This window comes from Anser cygnoides, chromosome 3 (assembly GCF_040182565.1).
Source record: "Anser cygnoides isolate HZ-2024a breed goose chromosome 3, Taihu_goose_T2T_genome, whole genome shotgun sequence".
Classification (NCBI taxonomy): domain Eukaryota; kingdom Metazoa; phylum Chordata; class Aves; order Anseriformes; family Anatidae; genus Anser; species Anser cygnoides.
This window is the reverse complement of record NC_089875.1, coordinates 33,264,494-33,284,445: the sequence shown is the minus strand read 5'-3', so window position 1 is coordinate 33,284,445 and position 19,952 is coordinate 33,264,494. Positions and strand designations below refer to the sequence as shown.

Genomic DNA, 19,952 nt, shown 5'->3' with positions numbered 1-19,952 from the left:
TGAGAGCTTGTGGCCTAATTGCACCGACACTTGGGAGACATCTGGGAGGCTTAAGGTATTGCTGTCACTCTCCAGCTGTTTTTCTCTCAGCTGAAGGTTACTGCCCTGAAAGTCGAGCCACGCTAATGGATCATGTGAACTATCCTAGTCCATGTCAGTGCAAAGTCAGCCAGGTTATTTTAAATTACTGCTGGATGCAGCTGAGGGTAGTAATGAACAGCTTGAGGTAATAACTCCTTAAACCATTCCAGCTATACTTCCAAGAGCACATCTGTCTATGTCCTTATAAGCACAATACTTTAATCTCTCTATTGCTATGCTGCATTCAGGATTTGTCAGGCCTGCAAAGCAGCTGCCAAAGGGAGCTTTAATATCCAAGTGGAATGTGTTGGCTCTTCGTGTCTATCATTATCATCAGATTGTGATAGAAAGATCTGATTGATGGGTGTGCAAAAATACCTTGAATGGTAAAGGAAGCTTATTCTTGACTATGAGGTTAAATAAGTGAAAGTCGTGTTTTAAAAGCTCTGTAAAGAGGTTATCAGATGAAGTCTCTTCCCCATCCCCGTTCCTAGTTCGGCCACTTCTAGCCTATTGTTATCTTTGACTCCCAGCCATTTAAGTTCTTCCCCTGTCTGTACCCTTGCTTCATTCCTGAAAAGCTTCCCTGTGTTGATTAGAATTATAATAAATTTTTTAGCTCTACTTTTTTTTTTTTATTTTGCCCCAGGTCCAGCAAGACTATGAATCTCTGTTCCAAATGCTTTGCTGGTAAGTGCAGTAAAAGGTTTTGTGTTTTTTTTTTTTTTTGTTAGATTATTGAAACCACATTGTTAGCATCTCCTTCAGGGTTTTTGCATGGGTTTCTCTTCCTTCAGTGTGTACATGCAATCAGATTTTCCTCACTTTGGTGCTTCATTTGTTTGCTAATCAAGAATCTCTTGTGTAAATGCACCGATGAAGCCTTGCTCTTGAAGTTTATGGAAGTCAGGAATGCCCTTGAACTAAAGAGCTCCACTGTTAGCACAGCACCTGTATGGATGATGTAGCTTTCACAAATGCAAAAGTCTGAATTTGGAATATTGTAGGATTTACTTGGTAATATTCTCTGAAGTATGGGATGGATTAAAAAAAAAAAAAAAAGAAAACTGCTATAGAAAACCTCTAGTTACATTTGTTTTTAATTTTCAGCCCGTGGAAATTAAATCATCAGTAGCTCATTAGCAGTCTACTTATAATTGCTACATATTATTTTCTTATGCAAGGTCATCGCTACTGTGTAAGATGTTAGGAATTGCTACTGACCTTTTCCTGTTAGAATCTTCTGGCTTTGCCTTTTTGAAATTTTTGTGGTATTTTTTTAGTGTTGTAACCTTATTTTTAATTGTAATTGAAGTGCTTTCATAGTTCATGATTTCAGTTTCTCTTGGGGAACAGGTACAGTATTAAAAAGATGGAAAAAAAATTTAGAAGATTTCAGTCATTGGCTTGTCTGTAAAATATTCCCTTTTAGAACCGAAGCTGGCTATAATATTTGGCTTGCACTTCTTAGTTTTGTTTCTTTTTAAGGTCATTGGTTTCCAGTGGAAAAGTGATAGAATCTTTGAAATTTAAGGCAAAGTGTACCATTCCCGCCCCCTCCCCCCCCCCCCCCCCAATGCAAATGCTTTTACTGAGGTTTGTGCACCAAAAAAAAAATATTTTGACTTGTAGATTTCAAGTCTTGGGTTCAGCATCACTTCATTAACAAACACAAGGAAAATAAAGATTGTCAAAGACTGTTCAGCAAATGATGCGTATATTCCTCTGGCTATTTTCCAAATGCATGGATCACTGGAAGGGTATACTGGAGAAAGTGCAAGCGCTTACATATACTCTTTCACTACAGACCATGGTCAGAAGTATGCTGCGAGGTCTTTGATTTGACTCAGTACTGTTGTATTCTTATTAGCATTATAAAATAACTTTTGCTTGCATACTTCAGAAATGTGGATTTTCTGAGATACCAAAATGGCCCACCCTTCATATTATGGGTTTACCAGAGTACCCAAAACTTTATAACCAGCGGGCCGGGCATTCAATAAAAACATCTTTCATTTGGGCTTTATTTTTTTTGTTTGTTTGTTTTTGAAGACATTTTATGATCCCTTCTTGGCTTCTGTTCTGTAGTTTTCCTGAAAAGCTGTTCCCTCTGATCAAGTTCATTTTCTGCTGTAAAAATACACAATAATAACTAAAATGTGTGGTTTAGGGGGAAAAAAGTAGCTTCTCTCTAAAAATTTTCAAGATTTTCTTTGCAATTGTTATAGCTTGTTTATTTTATTGAAAGAGTAATTCTCAAAAGTTTGAGAAACTTAAAAAGATACTGCTAATTGGAAAAAAAAAAGAAAACATAGTATTTTGGTTTTTTAGTAGTTTTAGTATTAGATTTTAACTATGGTTCCTTCATCAACTAATAATGAAATAATCGGAACTCCAGTCCTGTTTGGGTAATAAGACTTGTGAGACTGAGTTTGAGTTTTTCTCAGATATACTAAAAATATTTTAGTGACATTTTTACTGGGTTTCCAGTCACAGTGTTGAAATAAAGAAACATACTTGTTTCTGTAAATTGGACCACCACAGACAACAAGAAAGCTGTTGAAATATGTTTTTAACTATTCCAGGCACTCCAAAGATATGATGTGGAAAAAAAATAGCTTTTTTCTTTTAGTATGGCAGGTTATTCATTCAAATGTATTGAAGCAGATTTGTATACCGGGGGAAATTGGGAATTATTATTTCTCTTGACCATCGTTTCCTTTCTCTTTTATTTTAGAAAAAAGAAATCCACACAACGAAAAAGGTTAGTAACTTCATTAAATGACTTTTTTTCCTTTCCTTTTTCAAATGGTTAGAATCCAGTCTTTTTTTTCCTTTTAAAAATAATTTTGCACATACACAGCAGCAAAGCCCCTTGTATTTGCATAAACCTTGTATTTTTATATAAGTTATAAGGGAATGGCAACAATTCAGCAAGAGATGAAAACATTGTTGGGGTTACATTGAAATATAAGTTATTATGTAGAACTTTACTATCTTTACAGGTTTCTCAGACTTGCTGAACCATATACCTGCTTGTACATACATGATAGTGAGCTATTCTTTGCTTCTACCCTTCCTCTCTTCCCCATTCATGGGGAAAAGTGATCATAGTTAGATGCCTGTGATGGTGGTAGGAAGGAGGGTTTAATAAGCACAGAAACAGAGAAGAGGGCAGTGGTCATGGGCTGTCAGTTTGCCTTCTTGTCTGACCAAATACCGGTGATTTCTAAGTAGTTATTTAAGATTTATTCAAGATAAATTCACTAAAATTAATAGGGAGACTGGAACTCCTGGTTTTGGCTATCTTTGTACGTTTTCTTACATGAAACAGGAAAATATTTTTTCATAGGTTACTTTAGAGGTTGGGTTGTTCAGTTCTCTGTGGCAAGGATGAGCTGGATACTTCAGATACATGCAACCCTTTGCCTGGAAGAGCACAGTGTGTTGACCTAGATCTATAAGGTTCACTGAGCTCTTCCACGCAAGGACAAATCTGCTGGTCCTCATATGCCACGTTGGCTTGTGCATAAAGGTTGATAAATAGTGGAGAGGAGTTTGAAGTTAGCGGTCCTTTTCAGCCCTGTGTGCCTCCTTCCACCCCATCTGCCTGTTCCAAGAAGGAATACCTGACTTGTTTTGCATAAACCCAGTAGAAGTAGCAGACCCTGAAACGTTCAAGAGCCTCTGAAATCATCCAAAGTTAATTGTACTTCTGCAAAGTACTTTACAACGTTCTGTCTCCAATTCAGTGAGGACCATGTGCTATCGATGCCTCAAAGCCTCCAGATACCGCACAAGCGTAATCCTGCATATTAAATTGCTTCACAGAAATTTGCTCTTGAGATAGTTAAGGCATAGTTGCTTTAGATGTCTTGCACATTCTGGATACAAATGCAATAAAGTGTAGGTTTTCTTTAATGAGAATATAGGCTGGTAAGTGGAAAAAATGCAAATTATGGCTAGAGCATCTCCCTTAGTGACACCACATCTTTTGCTAATACCTCAACCTCTCTTCTTTCAATACAGTAAACTGCTAAATCTGAATGATGATGAGTGAAATTTTTCAAAAGCACTCTTTATTAATCTACTTTTGCTCCCACTAGGTTTAGGGAAGTTTTAATATCAACTTCAGGTAGGGACATTGTTTGAGTGCTTTTGAAAAGCCACTTTGTTAAAGTAGATTCTTTCAAGTAGGAATTCTACAAACATTCACAAAAACAACACCTGGTACTGCAAGAACCCAATTTTAATTGGAGCCTGTGGGAACAGTCACAGAACAAACTACTACAGAGTAAGAATAAATATTTAAATACAGAAAACTGTAAAACTAGACTTTCCACTTAAATAGCTCAAAAAACCTGCACTCTGCCTTTAGTCCATTTGATTGGGAATCTGGAAAGTTTAATTTTTGTGATGGTGCAGTCAGCCTTGGCCAGAGGAATGCAGGAAGTGGATTTCAGGTTGTTCAATTATGTGTGAAGCTAAAGGTAAGTGCAGCACTGGAAGGTTTGGTGGGGAGATGTGCTTGGAAAACTGGAAGAAGATGAAATAATAATTAGGGTATTCACGGGTTTGTGAATCAATTTTGTTGCATTTGTGTGATCGTGTAATTGAAACTTTCTAGAGGTGGATGTCCATATCCTTTCTTAATCTAGCTATCCAATGTTGATATTCTGTGAAGCACTTGTTGAGTATAAAAAAAATTAAAGAATTTTCATCTCCATCCATCAAGTGGGAAGTCAGTATTGCTGGTAATCACATAGGCATTTTCAGTACGTGTGCTTGGCTTTATGCCAGATGATAAAGTTTTGTAACTTCAACAGTATATTTTATTTTCTCTGGAGCTTCAGAGATCTGATAAGGCAAAAAAAGAATAAAAATGGACATTTATATCTTCTATATATCAACTGATTTCTAGAAGTATGGGATTATTTGCTATTCTTTCTATTTCCCAAACTCACTCAGATGTCTGACTGGAGTTATTGCATGCTTTTGTGTGTCTTAACCCTTCTGTTTTGTTGAGCAGACCTTTATTTTTGTCTTGCTCAAGTCATGCACAATTTTCAGAGCATACAGAACTGTGGTTTTTTTTGTGACTCAAGAGTCACTGAGTAACGCAGTTTCCTCTTTTTGCTGTCTTTGTAAATCCTGGGAACTATTTAGATTGCTGCCTTGCATGGTCGTAATAACAGCTACTTTAAGGATGATCTGGCAAGAACCAACATTCCTGTCTAAAGAGATTTTGCTGTTAATCAGCTGCTAACTTGACTGTCAGTCAGACTTTCAGGCTACTGAAAACATTTTCAAAAGTTGCATCTTGCATTTTGCTAGTTCATATTTTGTAATCCTTACTGTATCCTGTTGTATGGTGAATAATAATTTATGCATAACTCAGCTCTTCATAAAACTTTTGTTCCTAAATGAACAATTAATCAGTCATGCTTACATTTTCCATATCCTTCTAATATCTGATGCGAATCCCTGGTTTTTAGTACTTTATTACTGGAAAAGAGAGAGCGCTTTCAAAAGCGTTGGGTGGATTTGTTTTGTTTCTTTAAAAAGCACAGAGTACTAGTTTTCTGTACGTGCACAGAAAATGCATCTTTTTCAGGGAGGCTGCAGTATGTTGTTACCTTTGTTGGTTCTTAATGGAAGCAAGTGCCTCAATTTGTTGCTTCATTAGGCTAGAATTGTTGCTGTAGTCGTGTCTGGCTTTGTATTTTGAAGTACACGGACTGTTTGCTGCAAAAAGCAGCACTCACTGGCTAGCACTTGAGACTAGTAGAGTTTCATTTTCCACTTTTAGTGCACACTCAGGCTTGAAGCTAAACAATTCTTTGGACATTCTTTTGGAAAATTGTTTAGCTGTTTACAGTGGCAGTAAAGATACTGCTAATTCTTAGAGCACCTGCTAATAAAGTACTGTAGCATTCCAGATATAAACAGAGAAGTTATTTGACATGCATTTAATTTCTCTTACTCTGTGCCCAAAGAATTTTTAAAAGGAGAAGACTGGTAGGGAAAAGATGTCTTAACATAGTAAACTTGAAAAAGTCAGAGGTATATTAAGCTTGAGAAAGATAGTAGCCATGAAATGGAATTAAAGAATTAGACAAATGACTTCATGTGGTTTTCACTTACATATAAGCTTGATTTGCACTGCTGACCCTAACAATTCCTTTTGCTCTGTTAGTTTGCATTATTCTGCAGCTTTAAAAAATGTGAAGATCAGAGTAATAGCTCTGTTGTGGGTTGTTAGGGTGATATTTTGAGAAAGGAATGGGAAAGGACTTTTATGTTTTTAATTTACTCCCTTTTCCTTAATCTGCCTTAAAGTTTTGTTGGAGAAATATCAATTAATGGGAAAAAATGAGTTAGGTAAGTATAGTTGTACTACCTAAGCTTAGGACTAATTGTTTTAGTTCTGTCAGAAGTAGTCCCACCAGCCAAATCAGCCAGCATATTTATGCTACTTGTTCTTAGTTTGCTATGCGTAAACTGGAAACGTGGGAGAGAATCTAGACCTGCTGTGCTTCTAAGAGTTAAGTAGAGATTGCATTTTAAGCTACTAAATCTGTGTATTATTTTTATATATATGGCATATAAATATATTAGTGTAAGGGGATCCCCCAACAAGGAGGGGCCTTTTTTTTCCATCTATACCATCATGGCATGGAAGTAGCAGAGTACAGGGCTCCTGTGTTGTTTTGGTCTGATTTTGCTGGGTATTCTATAGAGGGGCATTAGAGATGCCGTATGAAAGAGCCAGCGTTATCTGCCTGGCACCTGTCTGTGCGATGGTGTTACGTGCATGGCGGTGCAATGGAGCTTGTCAGTAGGGCCAATGGCTCAGCTGCTGGTTTGATTTCCTCAATTGTTTTTCTCCTTTTTCCTCCTCTTTCATCTTCCCCCATATATAGTAGTGAGGAGGGTTAACCGCTGGTGGAGGACAGACCCATGAATCATTTCTCTTTCTGTGTGGGCAGAAGAGTTAGTGGAAGAAAGGATTTCTTTCACAGCTGGCACTGAGATTTTGTTTCCTTTGTTCCTTCTTATGTTTCTAACTTCAAGTTCGCTTTTTTTTCAGTAATGTTTGAAAGTGTGTTTTCACCAGCACAGTCTAGGGAAACTGAATGCCTTTTAATTAAGAACTTTTTTTTACAGACAGTCCTATCAGTAGACTACCCTGTAGGCCATTAGTGGCTGTTCCATTGCATTGCATCTTGTTAAATTCACAGCCTAGTAATCTGGAGCTCATTTGTTAAAAAACATAAATTACACTCAAACAACATCTGACAAAAACAATATGACAACATCTCAGTACTGGCTCCCTGAAAAGACTACCAAATATCTTTAATTTAGATTTTTCTCCTAGCTTGACTAGATATCACTGATACTATTTCATGTCTTTTTTTTCTTATCTCAGGGGATTGCCATACCCATTATACAGGTGGTTGAGCTACAAGCAAACGAGAGCTCAGTCCCTTTTTGTCTTAGGCTTCCATTATTTTTAGTTGGCTTCATAGTTCTGTTATCTAGTAAATTTTCCTCCTCGTGTTAGTGCTGTTTTCTTTCTGTTTCTTTAATATCTTGTTCACCTTCCAAGTCATAACCTTTCCAAATGACTTGTTGAAACACCAGCTGTAATTTAGTCTCTGGTGTATAGGTTCCCTGATGATATTTTAAAAAAAAAAAAAAAGTTGAGATATGACTTAATTGCTATGATGTTTGCACATTGCCACCACGAAAGCAGAGTTACCTATTCAGAATGTGCAACCCACAGGTTTCATTTATTAAACTTCCGTGTAACACCATTCTCCTATAAATGCATGCATAAGATATGAGAGGGAATGTTTCTATTTTTTTTTCACATTTAGCAATTTGCTTGAGTTATAGAAAAGTCTGTGCTCTGCTTTGTGTATTTGCTCGTTTGGAAATCTTCTGTAGTTTATAGAGACACTAGTGATTTGTTCCTTAGCCTCCCTGTGGAGTTTGTTCCATATTACAATCTAATTCCATGTCCGTGTCGTGCACTCCTGAGTTGTTAATTTGTACATTTCGATGCAGTTTGTTTCATCGTGTTTTTGTAATCCAAACTGAGTGTAACGAGCTATGTGCTTTGGGGACCCAGCCTTGCCTTGCCAATTAGAACAAGTGGTTACTGAGAGCGAGCGTGTTTTAAATAAAACATGGCACCTCTGCGTGGGACCAGCAGCCTCTGGGGAATAAGGAAATCTGTTTAACTCTTTCTTTCTGAGAAGAAAGGTCAGTATCAGTGAGCACATTTGAGAAGCATTCAGCTCATTCCTTTGAGAAGTGTAATCCAGATTCATGTTTCATCTCACAAATAAAATTTAGTTTGTCACTGGAGACATGTTATGCAGTACTGCTCGTAGAGTATTTAGAAATGCACAAGGACAGCTGTCAAGTTTATTGCCTGTTTTCTAGGATTCTAATCACTAATGCCACGAGAACATTGTGGAGAAATACCAGCTAACCCTTCTGTTTCCCCTTGTACTGCTACCCAACAGGCTGCGGTAGGGCAGGAAGAGAGCCAGGTGGTAAAAGAGCTAGTTTCAAAATGGATTATACGAGTGAAAGTGTCTAGAAACAACACTTACTGAATAAGCGTACTAGGTTTATGTGTGAGGTGACCATGAGGAAGGGCTCGCTGTTCTGCCATTCTGAGGTAGCAGGGAAAGGGTACAGCTATGACCATCAATACTAATCTTTGGGACTGTTGCAGAAGTTATCCAGCACTCTGCTGTTCTTTATACAAAGCTCCCGATGAACTCAAGCAAGACACAACAAAGATTTTAGAAGTTAACTTATTTTTTAATGCTCTTTCTTACTTTCCACCCAAAAATTTTTGTTACTTTCTCTTCTCTTGTACTTGCGCATCCTATGCACTTGAGCACCTTGAAGGGAGGAAGTTACTGTCCACCACCAACCTTCAGCTAAGGACTCTGGAAAATAATTTAGGTGAGCAGTCACGGTGATTGACTAAGACAACATTTCAACAGCCATTGCATACACAAGCAAGGCAAGACCAAGAAAAACATCCCTCATGAAAACCTTCTAGCTCAGCAGCTAGGGGTAAGGGAAGTACAGCTGTTTGCTAAGGTGATTTAAGCTGTTAGGTAAGCAGATGTACAGGACAAGTGTCATCTGGATAACAGAATAATATGTAACTGATGACTTTTCAATTGTCTATCTATTTTATATGAAAAGAGTATGATCTAGCAGCTAGACAACTAGATAGGAACTTGAGACCTGATTTCCTTTTCACAGTAAATTAGCGTTGCTTTGTGATAGACAAGTTTCTTTTGTCTTCCACTTCTGTGCCTCTGTTCCTCATTAGTTAGTGAGAGGTGACGATATTTCACTGCTTCACTGGAATGTTTGTGAAGATCAAATATATGTGATATTCAGCACAGTAGCAGTGGTCAACTAAGGAGCTGAGATAAATCTAGAGCTCCATCTTGGGAAGCAAAAATTCATTTTGAGGAACAATATCTGTATTTTCCTCTTCCAAATCAGCTTGAAGTAAGCATGCCATTAGCATATATTAGCTTAAATTGCAAAATGGCTGTCTTCAAAGATAGCCAAGCCCCTCAGGCTGATTAAATTGCCCAAACTGGAATAGAAGCTTGGTCGTTTAGCTATAAATAAGGCAGATCCGTGCTCCACCCCCAACTAGTTAGTGATAATGCAGGAAATTAGTGTAACATAACTCAGTGTCAGATCTTATGGAGGAAGGCAATTTGTTTTCACAAAATCTGTAATTAAGTTGATTTTGTCTATTTACGCTTTCGTATCCACGTACAAGCCCTAGGACACATGTCCAAGTACTCTGGGTGGGATGACCTGTGCACAACGTGGAGAGAAAGGAGTTCTAGCTATTGAGCCCTCACTATAAGCTGATTTTTGACTTGCCTTTTATACTCTTAAGGAGTGAATGCTGTGTGGAACCATTTGCTTCATTATTTTGTTCTAACCCTTAGAAGTCTTAGGCAAAATTCTGGAATTTCAGTTCTCTTCACCTTCTGTGGATGTTCTGTGGTAGCTGTTCTGTTCTCCTTCTTGACATTGTATCTTTAGTTCAGTACTTTTCTTTATTTGAATGAAATCACATTGCACTGTTGCAATTAATGCATGCCATTTTTTTAACCCTTTTAAAGCAAGTGTTCCATTCATTCTTTATTCATACTGGTCTTCATATATCCGTTACAAATCTCGTATGTCCTCACAGAGTTAGTCACCAGAGGGCAAACTGCTCATGCAGTTACACATATAGAATACAGCTATAACCTTTAATTTTTCTGAAGTATTGTCTATGCATGAGTTGCCATCTAATTAATGCTATATGTGAAGTGAAAAGCATAATGACTGCCTTCTTCAGAGATACAGAAGTTAGTATTTTACATTGAACGAGAATTTTTATGTTAGCATTCAAACTGCTGAACCTAATTGAAAAACTTGAGGGGAAAAAATCCCGCTTTAGGTTTAAAAAAAATAAATCACTGGTCACATAGATATCTAATTAATAGTCAAGAAGAATAATAAGCTGCACATGTGTTTAAGGTGCACATAAATATAAAACTAAAACATCCTTCCTGTTTTAAAGATCTAACAGTTTAAAGACAGCTGTGAGCTGTAGGCTATGTATGGCTGTTGAATGTTTGTTGTGATGCAAGAGTTCCCATCTTACAGCTTTGAATTTTGTGACCAGTAAGAGAAGCAGAGGATCTCTTAATTTTCCCATTTTTGTATTTGATTGCTCTCCACCCCTTTCAAAGTGCTGCTTAGGAAACTTGTGTGTTCTCAGCAGGAGGTGGTGTATCCTGTCAGCTAACCTGACCCAAAGTGGCTAGGGAGGCATTTGTAAATATGTAAATAAGTACATATGTAAATATGTAAATAAGCAAATACAGAAACAATAAGAGGAGTGCTGTTGTTCTTACTCTCTGCATAACATGATGACCACTCAGCGTACCAGCTATCTCACCAATTTCAAATTTAGGTATACTTTATAGGGCGTGTTAAGCTTATTTAGTATTAGGCTCACTGCCCTCAAGTTCTAATGGAACTTCTTAAAATTGTATTGATTGTCATCCTGTCTAATGTTTTACTGATAATCTAAAAAAATATATTCTGCCCTTTACCAACTGTTTCTGATAATTAAAATCTGGGGAAAACTGTCTGGATAGTCTTGTCTGATAAAGCAGCTGATAGCTCATTTTGTATATGGCTACATGCTTATGCATTTGTATATATGACTAGGTGTAAATATACACACAAACATACATATACACACAAATAATACATGCACACAGGTGTTTGTGTACAAATGCACGTACTAGATTTGAGTACTTAAGATTTAGGAAACAGCAAGACGGGTTATGTTTCCATAATAATTAATCCAATCTGTGTGTATGCATTACAACTGCTTTTTAATTATACTAAAAGGATTGAAGAGTACAAGAAAGCATAAGATTACTGGCCTAATCTCATTTATATCACAGGTCATTAAATGTCATGCAGGTAAGTTCTGTTTGCTGAAAATGTCTAAATATCTCCTTTAAACAGATATCCTGTCCTGCTGTGAAGATACTGGTAGTTCTGCATACACAATAAGCACTAATATTTCTAATGAATAACGTTCCTCACTGTTAAGTAAGAAATATGATACACATTGTAATTTAAACACTACTGGGAGATTTCCACAGAGTTGTACACTCATGCTTTGTATAGTATGGTGTATTGAATAGGAAGCAAAGCAAAACAAAAAAATCTCTTTTACCCTTTTTCTTATTATTATGACTTGTACATTGGCCTGAATGGTGAGTTATTAACTTCTTTAAAGAACTTATTAACCCTCTAGTATTTCGGGAGAATAAGTAATTTACCATCTTGACGCTTCTGTGAGTCAAGGTGGTGATACTCTTGTTCATTATACATAGATCAGAATCAAAAGCATGAATGTCAAACATCCACAGATTTTGGATATGCACTTTGAGAAGCATGGAGGTTGTAGCCCCTTCCTAATCTCCCTCCTTTAAGGTATGTAATTTTATGGTGCTTTAAGCATTGAAAGTACAGATATCACTTCCTGCCTCAAGGGAACTATAAGGGTACTGAATGCTTCTGCTAGTGAGGACCCAAGAATGCCTATTTGAACATCCTTTGAATAACTATGGGTTGTAGGCACATGGAAAAGCCACGTAGGAATTTTGTGGCAGAGGTGGCGGATGGAATCTGATTCTCTGATTGGTCTTCAAAATTTTCTTTGGGGTTAAGACTACGTCAAGAGTCTAGCAGAAAGAAACACTGCTTTCTGTAAAGTTCTGATTTAATGTTTTGAACTACCTTCATTCCATCAAGTAAGAGAGCTTAAAGTCTTGAATGTACAAAAGTTTTTAGTTAAAATATTTCGTTCTTGACTGTTCAAACTTAGCAAAGAACGTTGCCAACCAAAAAAAGCCCACCACCCTACAACCTTTTAGTTGGTGTCTGTGGAGGTAAACTTCAGTTCTTGGTTCATTTCCAGCCTGAAAATGAAATATACTTGTGCTTTCTACCATCGTGTTTTAGCTGGGCTTAGTAGAGTTTTATTGCTTTTAATAGAGAAGCTTTAGTTCACCTTTGTTGACATGTCCTGCCCAGCAATATGTGAAGAAATAGGAAGTTGATCTCAGTGTAGGTGAGTGCACTGTTTCACTATGACATTTTCTGCGTTTCAGCAGTCTGTGCATTACTTCAAGTCCTCAGTGGAACTGCCTTCCGCTGAAGAGCTTTGAACAGCAATTTATAAGCTACATTTTGACAATGTTGGCTCCTTTTTTTTTGTATGAGACTCACTAGTATCTAGAGAAAACTGTGATAGATGTTAAATAATCCTAGAAATGTAGAGGAATGGGTGTTTACATTTACCTCGTTGACAAAGGTAAGATAATGTTTAGAAATACTCAAATATTAGTCATTATTCAGTATTTTTGTTAGTGTAGCTATTATTTTAAAATAGTTTTCAGTTATACAATAATGAAAGATGTAAAATAGTAGTAGTAGGGTTTTTTTGATAATCAGCATGTGAAAATCACAGCTGATGCATGACTGCTAGTGAAAGGTAACTGGATGGGTTCCAGTATGAATAACTTTTTTTTTTTAATTGGGCTCTTGAATCAATGAACAACTGAGCTGATGCAAAGGTTGTCCTGAATCCAAAATCAAGATGGCTAATGTTATTTTCCAAATCAATATATCTGGTAGCTGTGGGTAGCAGTGGGTTACTGGTGCATTTCAGTCTTTCAGTCCTTTTTTTTTTTTGCCTTTACCCCTCCAAAAGGTTCTTTTTGGGTCTCAGGGCAAAATACGTAGGAATATTCATCAAATAGATTTAGAAATTTAAAGTTGCTGGAAGCTTTTGTAACAGAACCTTTTTTTTTTTTTGGTGGTAGCCAAAAGAGCTTTTTTTGATGTAAAGGTCAGATTTCATGTTCTTGTTCCCACTTGAGCTCTTTTTGACAGAATGAAAGCTATTTTGCTCTTGATTTATAAGATATTTACTGTGAGTTAGTACTGCATAAACATCTGATGTTGTGAGCAGCTCTGTGTTCTGCTGACCGTGCCCTAGTAAATAGCGAAAGGGATTTTAAGATATTTATTGGGGCCTCTTCTGTAGGTAGCGTAGCAAAGTACAGTGTCTGTTTACATGAGAACAAAAGTAATAGTTTTGTTTTTAATGTGAAACCATTTTCTCTTCCAATAGCAAGTTGCAACGACTAACTCCCTGCAGAGAGAGAATGAATAGTCAGTTGTGATTCCCTCCATACACACACCTGAGCCTGGGAAATTAAATCATGCCTTAACCTACAGGGAAGGAAAATTTACAACACACTCCCTTTGACTTACGAAGAAGCTCTCAGTTGTACTTGAGACTTTGTCTTTTCCTAGAGAACTTCAGGAAAAGACAAAGTATTGAGCCATATGTAACGTTATGGTGGCTTGTTCTGTAGTTATGCTTGCAAAGGCATTCAAATGAGTCTACCTGTTTAAAAGAGAAAAAGTAGACAATCTTACTGGTGTGAGGACACAGTTTATATAAACTCCACTTGAAAATGATTTCTGTGAAGAACAAGAACAGTTTGTAACCCTTTCTGCACCCCCAGTAAAATTGATTAGAATTCATTTCAGAATGTGTTTTGTAAGGGTTTAATTGCAAAGAAAACTTTGAAACCATCCTAGAGGTTTAAAGATTTCAAAGACATCTCAGCATATTTACCCAAATAAATGTGTGCATGAGGGTGGCATTTCAAGGCTTGCTTTATCAAGCAGAAGTCTTGCATCTTTAGACTACGCTTGATTAATACTAGGTTAAATGGTCTTGTTTATATTGCTTTAAAATACTATTCTTCAGTGAGTAGAAAAACTTGGAAGTTCCTCACTCGTTTCTCTTCCCTACAGTGTTGTTTGATAAGGGTCAGGAATAAAAATCTGTTTAATTTGGACCATTTTTTTGGTGTGTGTCTACCTATTTAGTGGGGAAATAAACTAAAAGCAGTATTTATTTAAAGATGTACTCTATAATAACATCTATGTAATAGATGTTCTCTATTTTTATATGCATGTATTCTCTCTAGATGTGCCCTGCGTTATATCTAAGTGCTCTGAAGTGACTTTCTCCCTGAATCTTACGTTGATTCTCTCCCATTATGAAGTTACTTGACTTTTTAGATTATGTTGACTCATCACATTCCTAATCAAAATAATACTTCAGAAATGGAAATACCTAAGTGATGAGCCTATCCCCACAAATGTTCTTTAGGAGCAACTGACTTCTACCTGTTAGATGCTACAAAGGAGCAAATGAGGCATGAAGTTACAGAAGTCACCAGCTAAGCTGTATGGAAATAGAAAACGATCTCTTGCCGTAGTAACCTCTTCTGGAGGTATAGAAAAAGTATTTTATTAGTTTTGGTTTGTGTCATTACTTTAATGGCAAACATGAAATTCTGAAACAGTAAAAACGAAAAGAAAATTAGCTTTCTGGCTTCCTTGCTTTCATGTGTGAATGGGGGTGTTGGGAAGCAATATCCTGGAGGATGTGGCACTCGGAGCTGTCATTTTTAGTAACAGGCAGTACATGTAAATAAGTACAAAGCATGTCTTTAACTCCAAAGCATTACAGGTAACTTCTTATCTAACCAAGTAATCAATTTTAATTTCCTCTATTTGTGAATTTTCCCTTGAGTTCCAGTTTGCATTCAGATGTATTCCTAAACTGCGAATAGACAAATAAGGTAGCAAACAAGAAATGTCCAACAAATCAGGACAAATACTAAGCCAAATTATTATGTAAATTACGTAGATATCCTTTGTTTCTTAGTTAACAGAAGTATTAAGCTTTATATAAAACCATTTTTTATTGCAAGTTAGTGTGTTTAAATGCAGACAGTGACAAAGAATCAACCTTTAAACTCTGATCATTGATTTTAAAAACATTTTGGTTTAAGTCAGTCTTTTGTGAAACAGGATTAGGATAACACAAAGTTTAAAATCTCATAATTCTTGCTGGAGCTGCCAGGTTAGAAGCAATTTATTCCATTTCTCCTTTCCCAGTGAAATTCTAAAGGATTCAGGACGTGAAAATTGACGAAAAGTGTAAGCTATTGTGAGGGTGTCTTACTGAGCAGGTGAAATCCTCTGTTCTGTTCTCTGACTTCTACAAAGTATTAGGCTGAATAGCCGTACGATTTGTGTAAACATCAAACTGCAGGGAATGAGGTGTTTGCTATTTTCTGCCCAATCTTCCTGTTTGCTTAGCTGAAAGGAATTCAGTATTCTTCAGCTTTGAAACCTGAGGTGGATTCCCTTCAGCATGCAGCCTTGTGCAGGCTGGGGCACCTCCTGGCCTTTCCTGCCCCGTTCTCTGACATGGACGAGGGGAGAAGTTACAGTGGCATGGCATTTACTGTGTCCACAACCTTGACGCCTTTCCTACCTTAGATTAGAAAGCTCTTCTTCCACTTTATATTTTGTCCAGCAAAAGGTAAGGACAGGGACACCACTACAAAATACTAACTTAGTGCATAACTGGGTTAATGAAGGAGAGTCCCACGTTCTGCCTGTTGTGGCTCTCTAGTTACAACTTTCTTTGCTAAAACCTTCCTATAGTACTGTTAAGTGTCACTGATTAGTAACTTAACATGGAAATGAATTTTGTGGCTAACTACAACTCATTTTCTGCCTTTTACTTAAAGCAAAGCAAGTAGGAGGCTTGCTGTCTCGTTTCCCAGTTTCACTGCTTGATGAGGGGAACTGAGATGCTGCAATGTAAGCTGATACCAGTTTGTAGAGCAAGGCATTAACAGGCTTTCGGTTGTGCCCTGCTCACTTAGTAGGAGTATACAGTGATACGGGAACTAACTTATTGTGAATTCTGTGCCTCCATGACCTATTGTAGAACGTTATCCTGCTGCAGTGTTATTAAGTCATTTTTCATCTACTCTTAAATTAACGTTGACATTCTATTACTGGATTTGTTCTTGTCTTCAGATTAGAAGATAAAGGAAAAAATCTTATTCCTGCAATATTAAAATTAATTGTTTGATAAGCAGTACCTTGCTTGAAGTAGAATCCTCCTAGAAAGATTGTAATGTGGACATCAATCTGCTTTCCATTTGCTTTCGTGTATGAAAAAGTGCTTTCAGAGCACATCATTCAGGGCATCAGGAGAATGCAGGAGGTAAGGATGAGTTAAAATCATGGTGAGAAAGGGCAAACAGCAGAAGATACCAGTGTCCTCCTATGCTGGTTTTACAAGGGATTGTAACCATTCAAAGACTTCTACCATTAATGAGCATTATAATGCTTTTTCAATAACTGCGTTGTGAGAGTATTTGCTATTTGATAATGTGAATTTTATGTGACACATTAAGAGATGGGAAGGATGTCTGAAACTAAATGCGAGTTCTGTTTGCAGCTGTTTGTTTGTTTTGAAAGCAGCCGTTTTTTTCCCCAAACTGAGTGCTGGTTTGGAGCTGGCATTGTTACAAGTGCTTTCATTACAGATTTTCACTCTAATTCAACTTAGGTCAGCCCTTACTAGAAGTTATCAATAAGGAATAGCACTTCTACCTGTGGAAGACAAATTGGCTTTATAATCCATTTTATATTTAACATTTTTATCAGAGTTTCAGAATACTCCAGATGAAACTTTTGCTTTTAACCTTGGGAAAGAGGTAGATCTACAGGGATAGAGTGATCAGCTGGGGGTGGGAAAGTAGGAAGAAATTCCTTGTTTCGCTTTTAAGATAATTTCAGCACCCTACTTGGAGACTTCTGTCCTTCAGACAAAGCTGAGGCACAAATGTAGGTAACAGGGTCTCTGACAGAAGTAGTGGAGCACAGATTTCTGCCAAGAGGGATGACTCAACACTTTCACAAAAAAAAAAAATAGGCAAATAATTCAGTAATTAGCAGACCTAGGCAGAAGCACTCGGTTTTCTAAGAGATGCTTTTTAGACTGGTCATTTCAGGTGCTGTTATTTATTCACTAGGCAAGTGATCATATATTTTTACTGTTTTGTTTTATTTTTCTCTTGATGGGATGGCCAGTAGCGCATGATAGCTGAGGAAGACGATTATCTTCAGCTGGTTCTGGGGGGACAGTCATGTTCTTCAAGGCTTTTTTTCTGTTGTCTTGTATTTTACCTGCTCTAATATAGAGTGGTAGCAGGGTCACATAATAAGGTATGTTTTTTAACCTGTTAGGTTAATGTCTTCAAATTATGTTCATCTGGCTTACACTGGCTTCATTTTTTGTCTGTAAAGCAGATTTCAGTCATTTTGTGCCAATCTAAAACATTTCAAGTTGGCGTGAATTGCTGGTTAAACTAGAGTCATGCAGCAGCAGGAGTGGGTTGATACCTGAGAGAGTTAACTTCTTTTGACTCAGGCTGCAGAGATTTATTTCACTAAAGGGATAATTGGAAACTTTTCTGCTGAAAGCATGAATTGTGCATCTCATCTGGTAAGACTGACTCTTCCTGTAATGGTATTTATGAAGAGGAATGCTTTGGTTTGTAAGAAGTCATAAACTGCTGAAGTAAAACTGGTTTGATCACCTAGTCCATCTGTAGATGATACAGCATTTCTAACATGGGTGACAGAAACTGCTTTCAGCACAAAAGGCAAATAAGGTAATGGAATTGCTTTATCTTTACAAGGAACAAAGGAAAAATGCTCATTTTCCAGATGTCTACCAAATGAGGTACCAAGGAGAACTGAAAGACACGTACTTAAAATCTGAGCATCATTCAGCAAGAAAATAGCATTTTTTCCTTCTATTTCTTAGCATGTTAAATGCTATGATATCTTTGCAGCTAGATTTGATCCTAGAGGCTTCCAGGGAGTTTGTAAAGTAAAAACATTGGGTTTACTTTGTGTTTGTGCATACGTTAGCTTACCAAAAAAAGTGCAAGGGAGGAGCGTGAGCTTCCTAGGGTTCATGTAAGGGTAACACTGATTTCCTTTTATCTGCCTCACTTCTTCTGAGAATTGAGACCATCATAGGATGTCAGGTGTAGTTTGGCTCCCAACAGAGGTGAGGACTCTCATAGGCTTTCCTTACTTTGGAGCTGCCTTTTGTCATATGTTCTGGTAGTGCTGGCAGTCTAACTACAGCTGTCGTAGGTAGAGTGTACTCGTGATTGTCCCAACTCAGAATGGATTAGTAGTAGTAGTAGAAGTAAGTTGTTGGTTGGTTTTATAATATTTGTGTAAAAGTTGAAAATAATAATGTTTTGATCTGCAGAAACACAGAGAAGAATATGAGGGATACTTTGGCTTTTACCATCCTTCTCGTGAATAGAAACTGCATGTTTGCTTTGCTTGAAATCACCCGGAGTAGTGCATGCCATCTTCTTTAGTGTGATACACTAGTTGGGGTGATCTGGACATATTTGAACTTGGCAAGTTTGGGGATTTGATGATACCCTTGGATCTCTGTAATTCATCTGAAATCAGATTATAAATTGCCATAGTTCTTGATTTTTAAGCAATTGTAAAACAAACAAACAAAAACAACCTGTATATAGCATAGTAATGCTCTGTTTTTTCTTTGGATTGTCTTTAGCAGTAAAAGCCAGGAACTCTACAAAATTAGACCTTGGCTTAAATCATGCTGCAAAATTCAGTATAAATATCCAGTTTTTGACTGGTTTCCAAGGGTATCTGCATAGTAGGAATCCTCTCCCACCTGTTTGAACAGAAGAACTTCATTGAATGAGGGACCAAGTTGGGGATCTCTGCGTTCCAGCTGGCAGTGGTTCGTGCTGCCACCTGCCAGCCCTACAGGTGTCTGCTGGAAATGGCTTCCTGATACTGGAGAGCACTTTGGCTTTTTTTCCTTTTTTTTTTTTCTCCTTCAGTTTGACTCAGAAGATGAGTGATAGATACGCATCTGTCTGTGTGGTAGTGCCTTCCAAAAAGCAGTACAAGTGTTAAAGGGAAGTGTCTGCATCTCTGATAGCTTTTTGCGAAGCAGTTTTAATCCCTAGGGTGTGCTGTGATGCCTGTCTTGTATTATCAGTGGTGAGTGTTCTCTACCAGGCAGGTGTTTTGGGGCAAACTCTTTACATTCTTGAAATCAAACCCACAGCACTCAGGAATTGTAAAACCAATATTATGAAGCTTCTGTAAGAAGCAGATGCGTATTAAGATGTTAAGCAGCAGGCTCCTAGTGCCTTTTCATGGAGGGAAAATAAGTGAAACATTAGCAGTTTCTATTCTTTGTTAACATAAGTCATTTGTAATGATGCTTTTCCCTTCCTTATGTCATCTCTTCTTCCATATAGGTATAAGTGGTA

At 37.3% G+C, this 19,952-nt stretch overlaps 1 protein-coding gene across 1 annotated transcript in view; it reads left to right on the top strand.

Moving 5' to 3' along the window:
- Positions 1-19,952, top strand: part of ZFAND3 (zinc finger AN1-type containing 3) — a 135,905-nt gene that overhangs the window by 34,048 nt on the left and 81,905 nt on the right. Inside the window, exons 2-3 of the mRNA XM_066993835.1 lie at positions 731-771; positions 2,819-2,845. Coding sequence (XP_066849936.1) covers positions 731-771; positions 2,819-2,845 — 68 coding nt within the window. The remainder of the gene's footprint in view (positions 1-730; positions 772-2,818; positions 2,846-19,952) is intronic.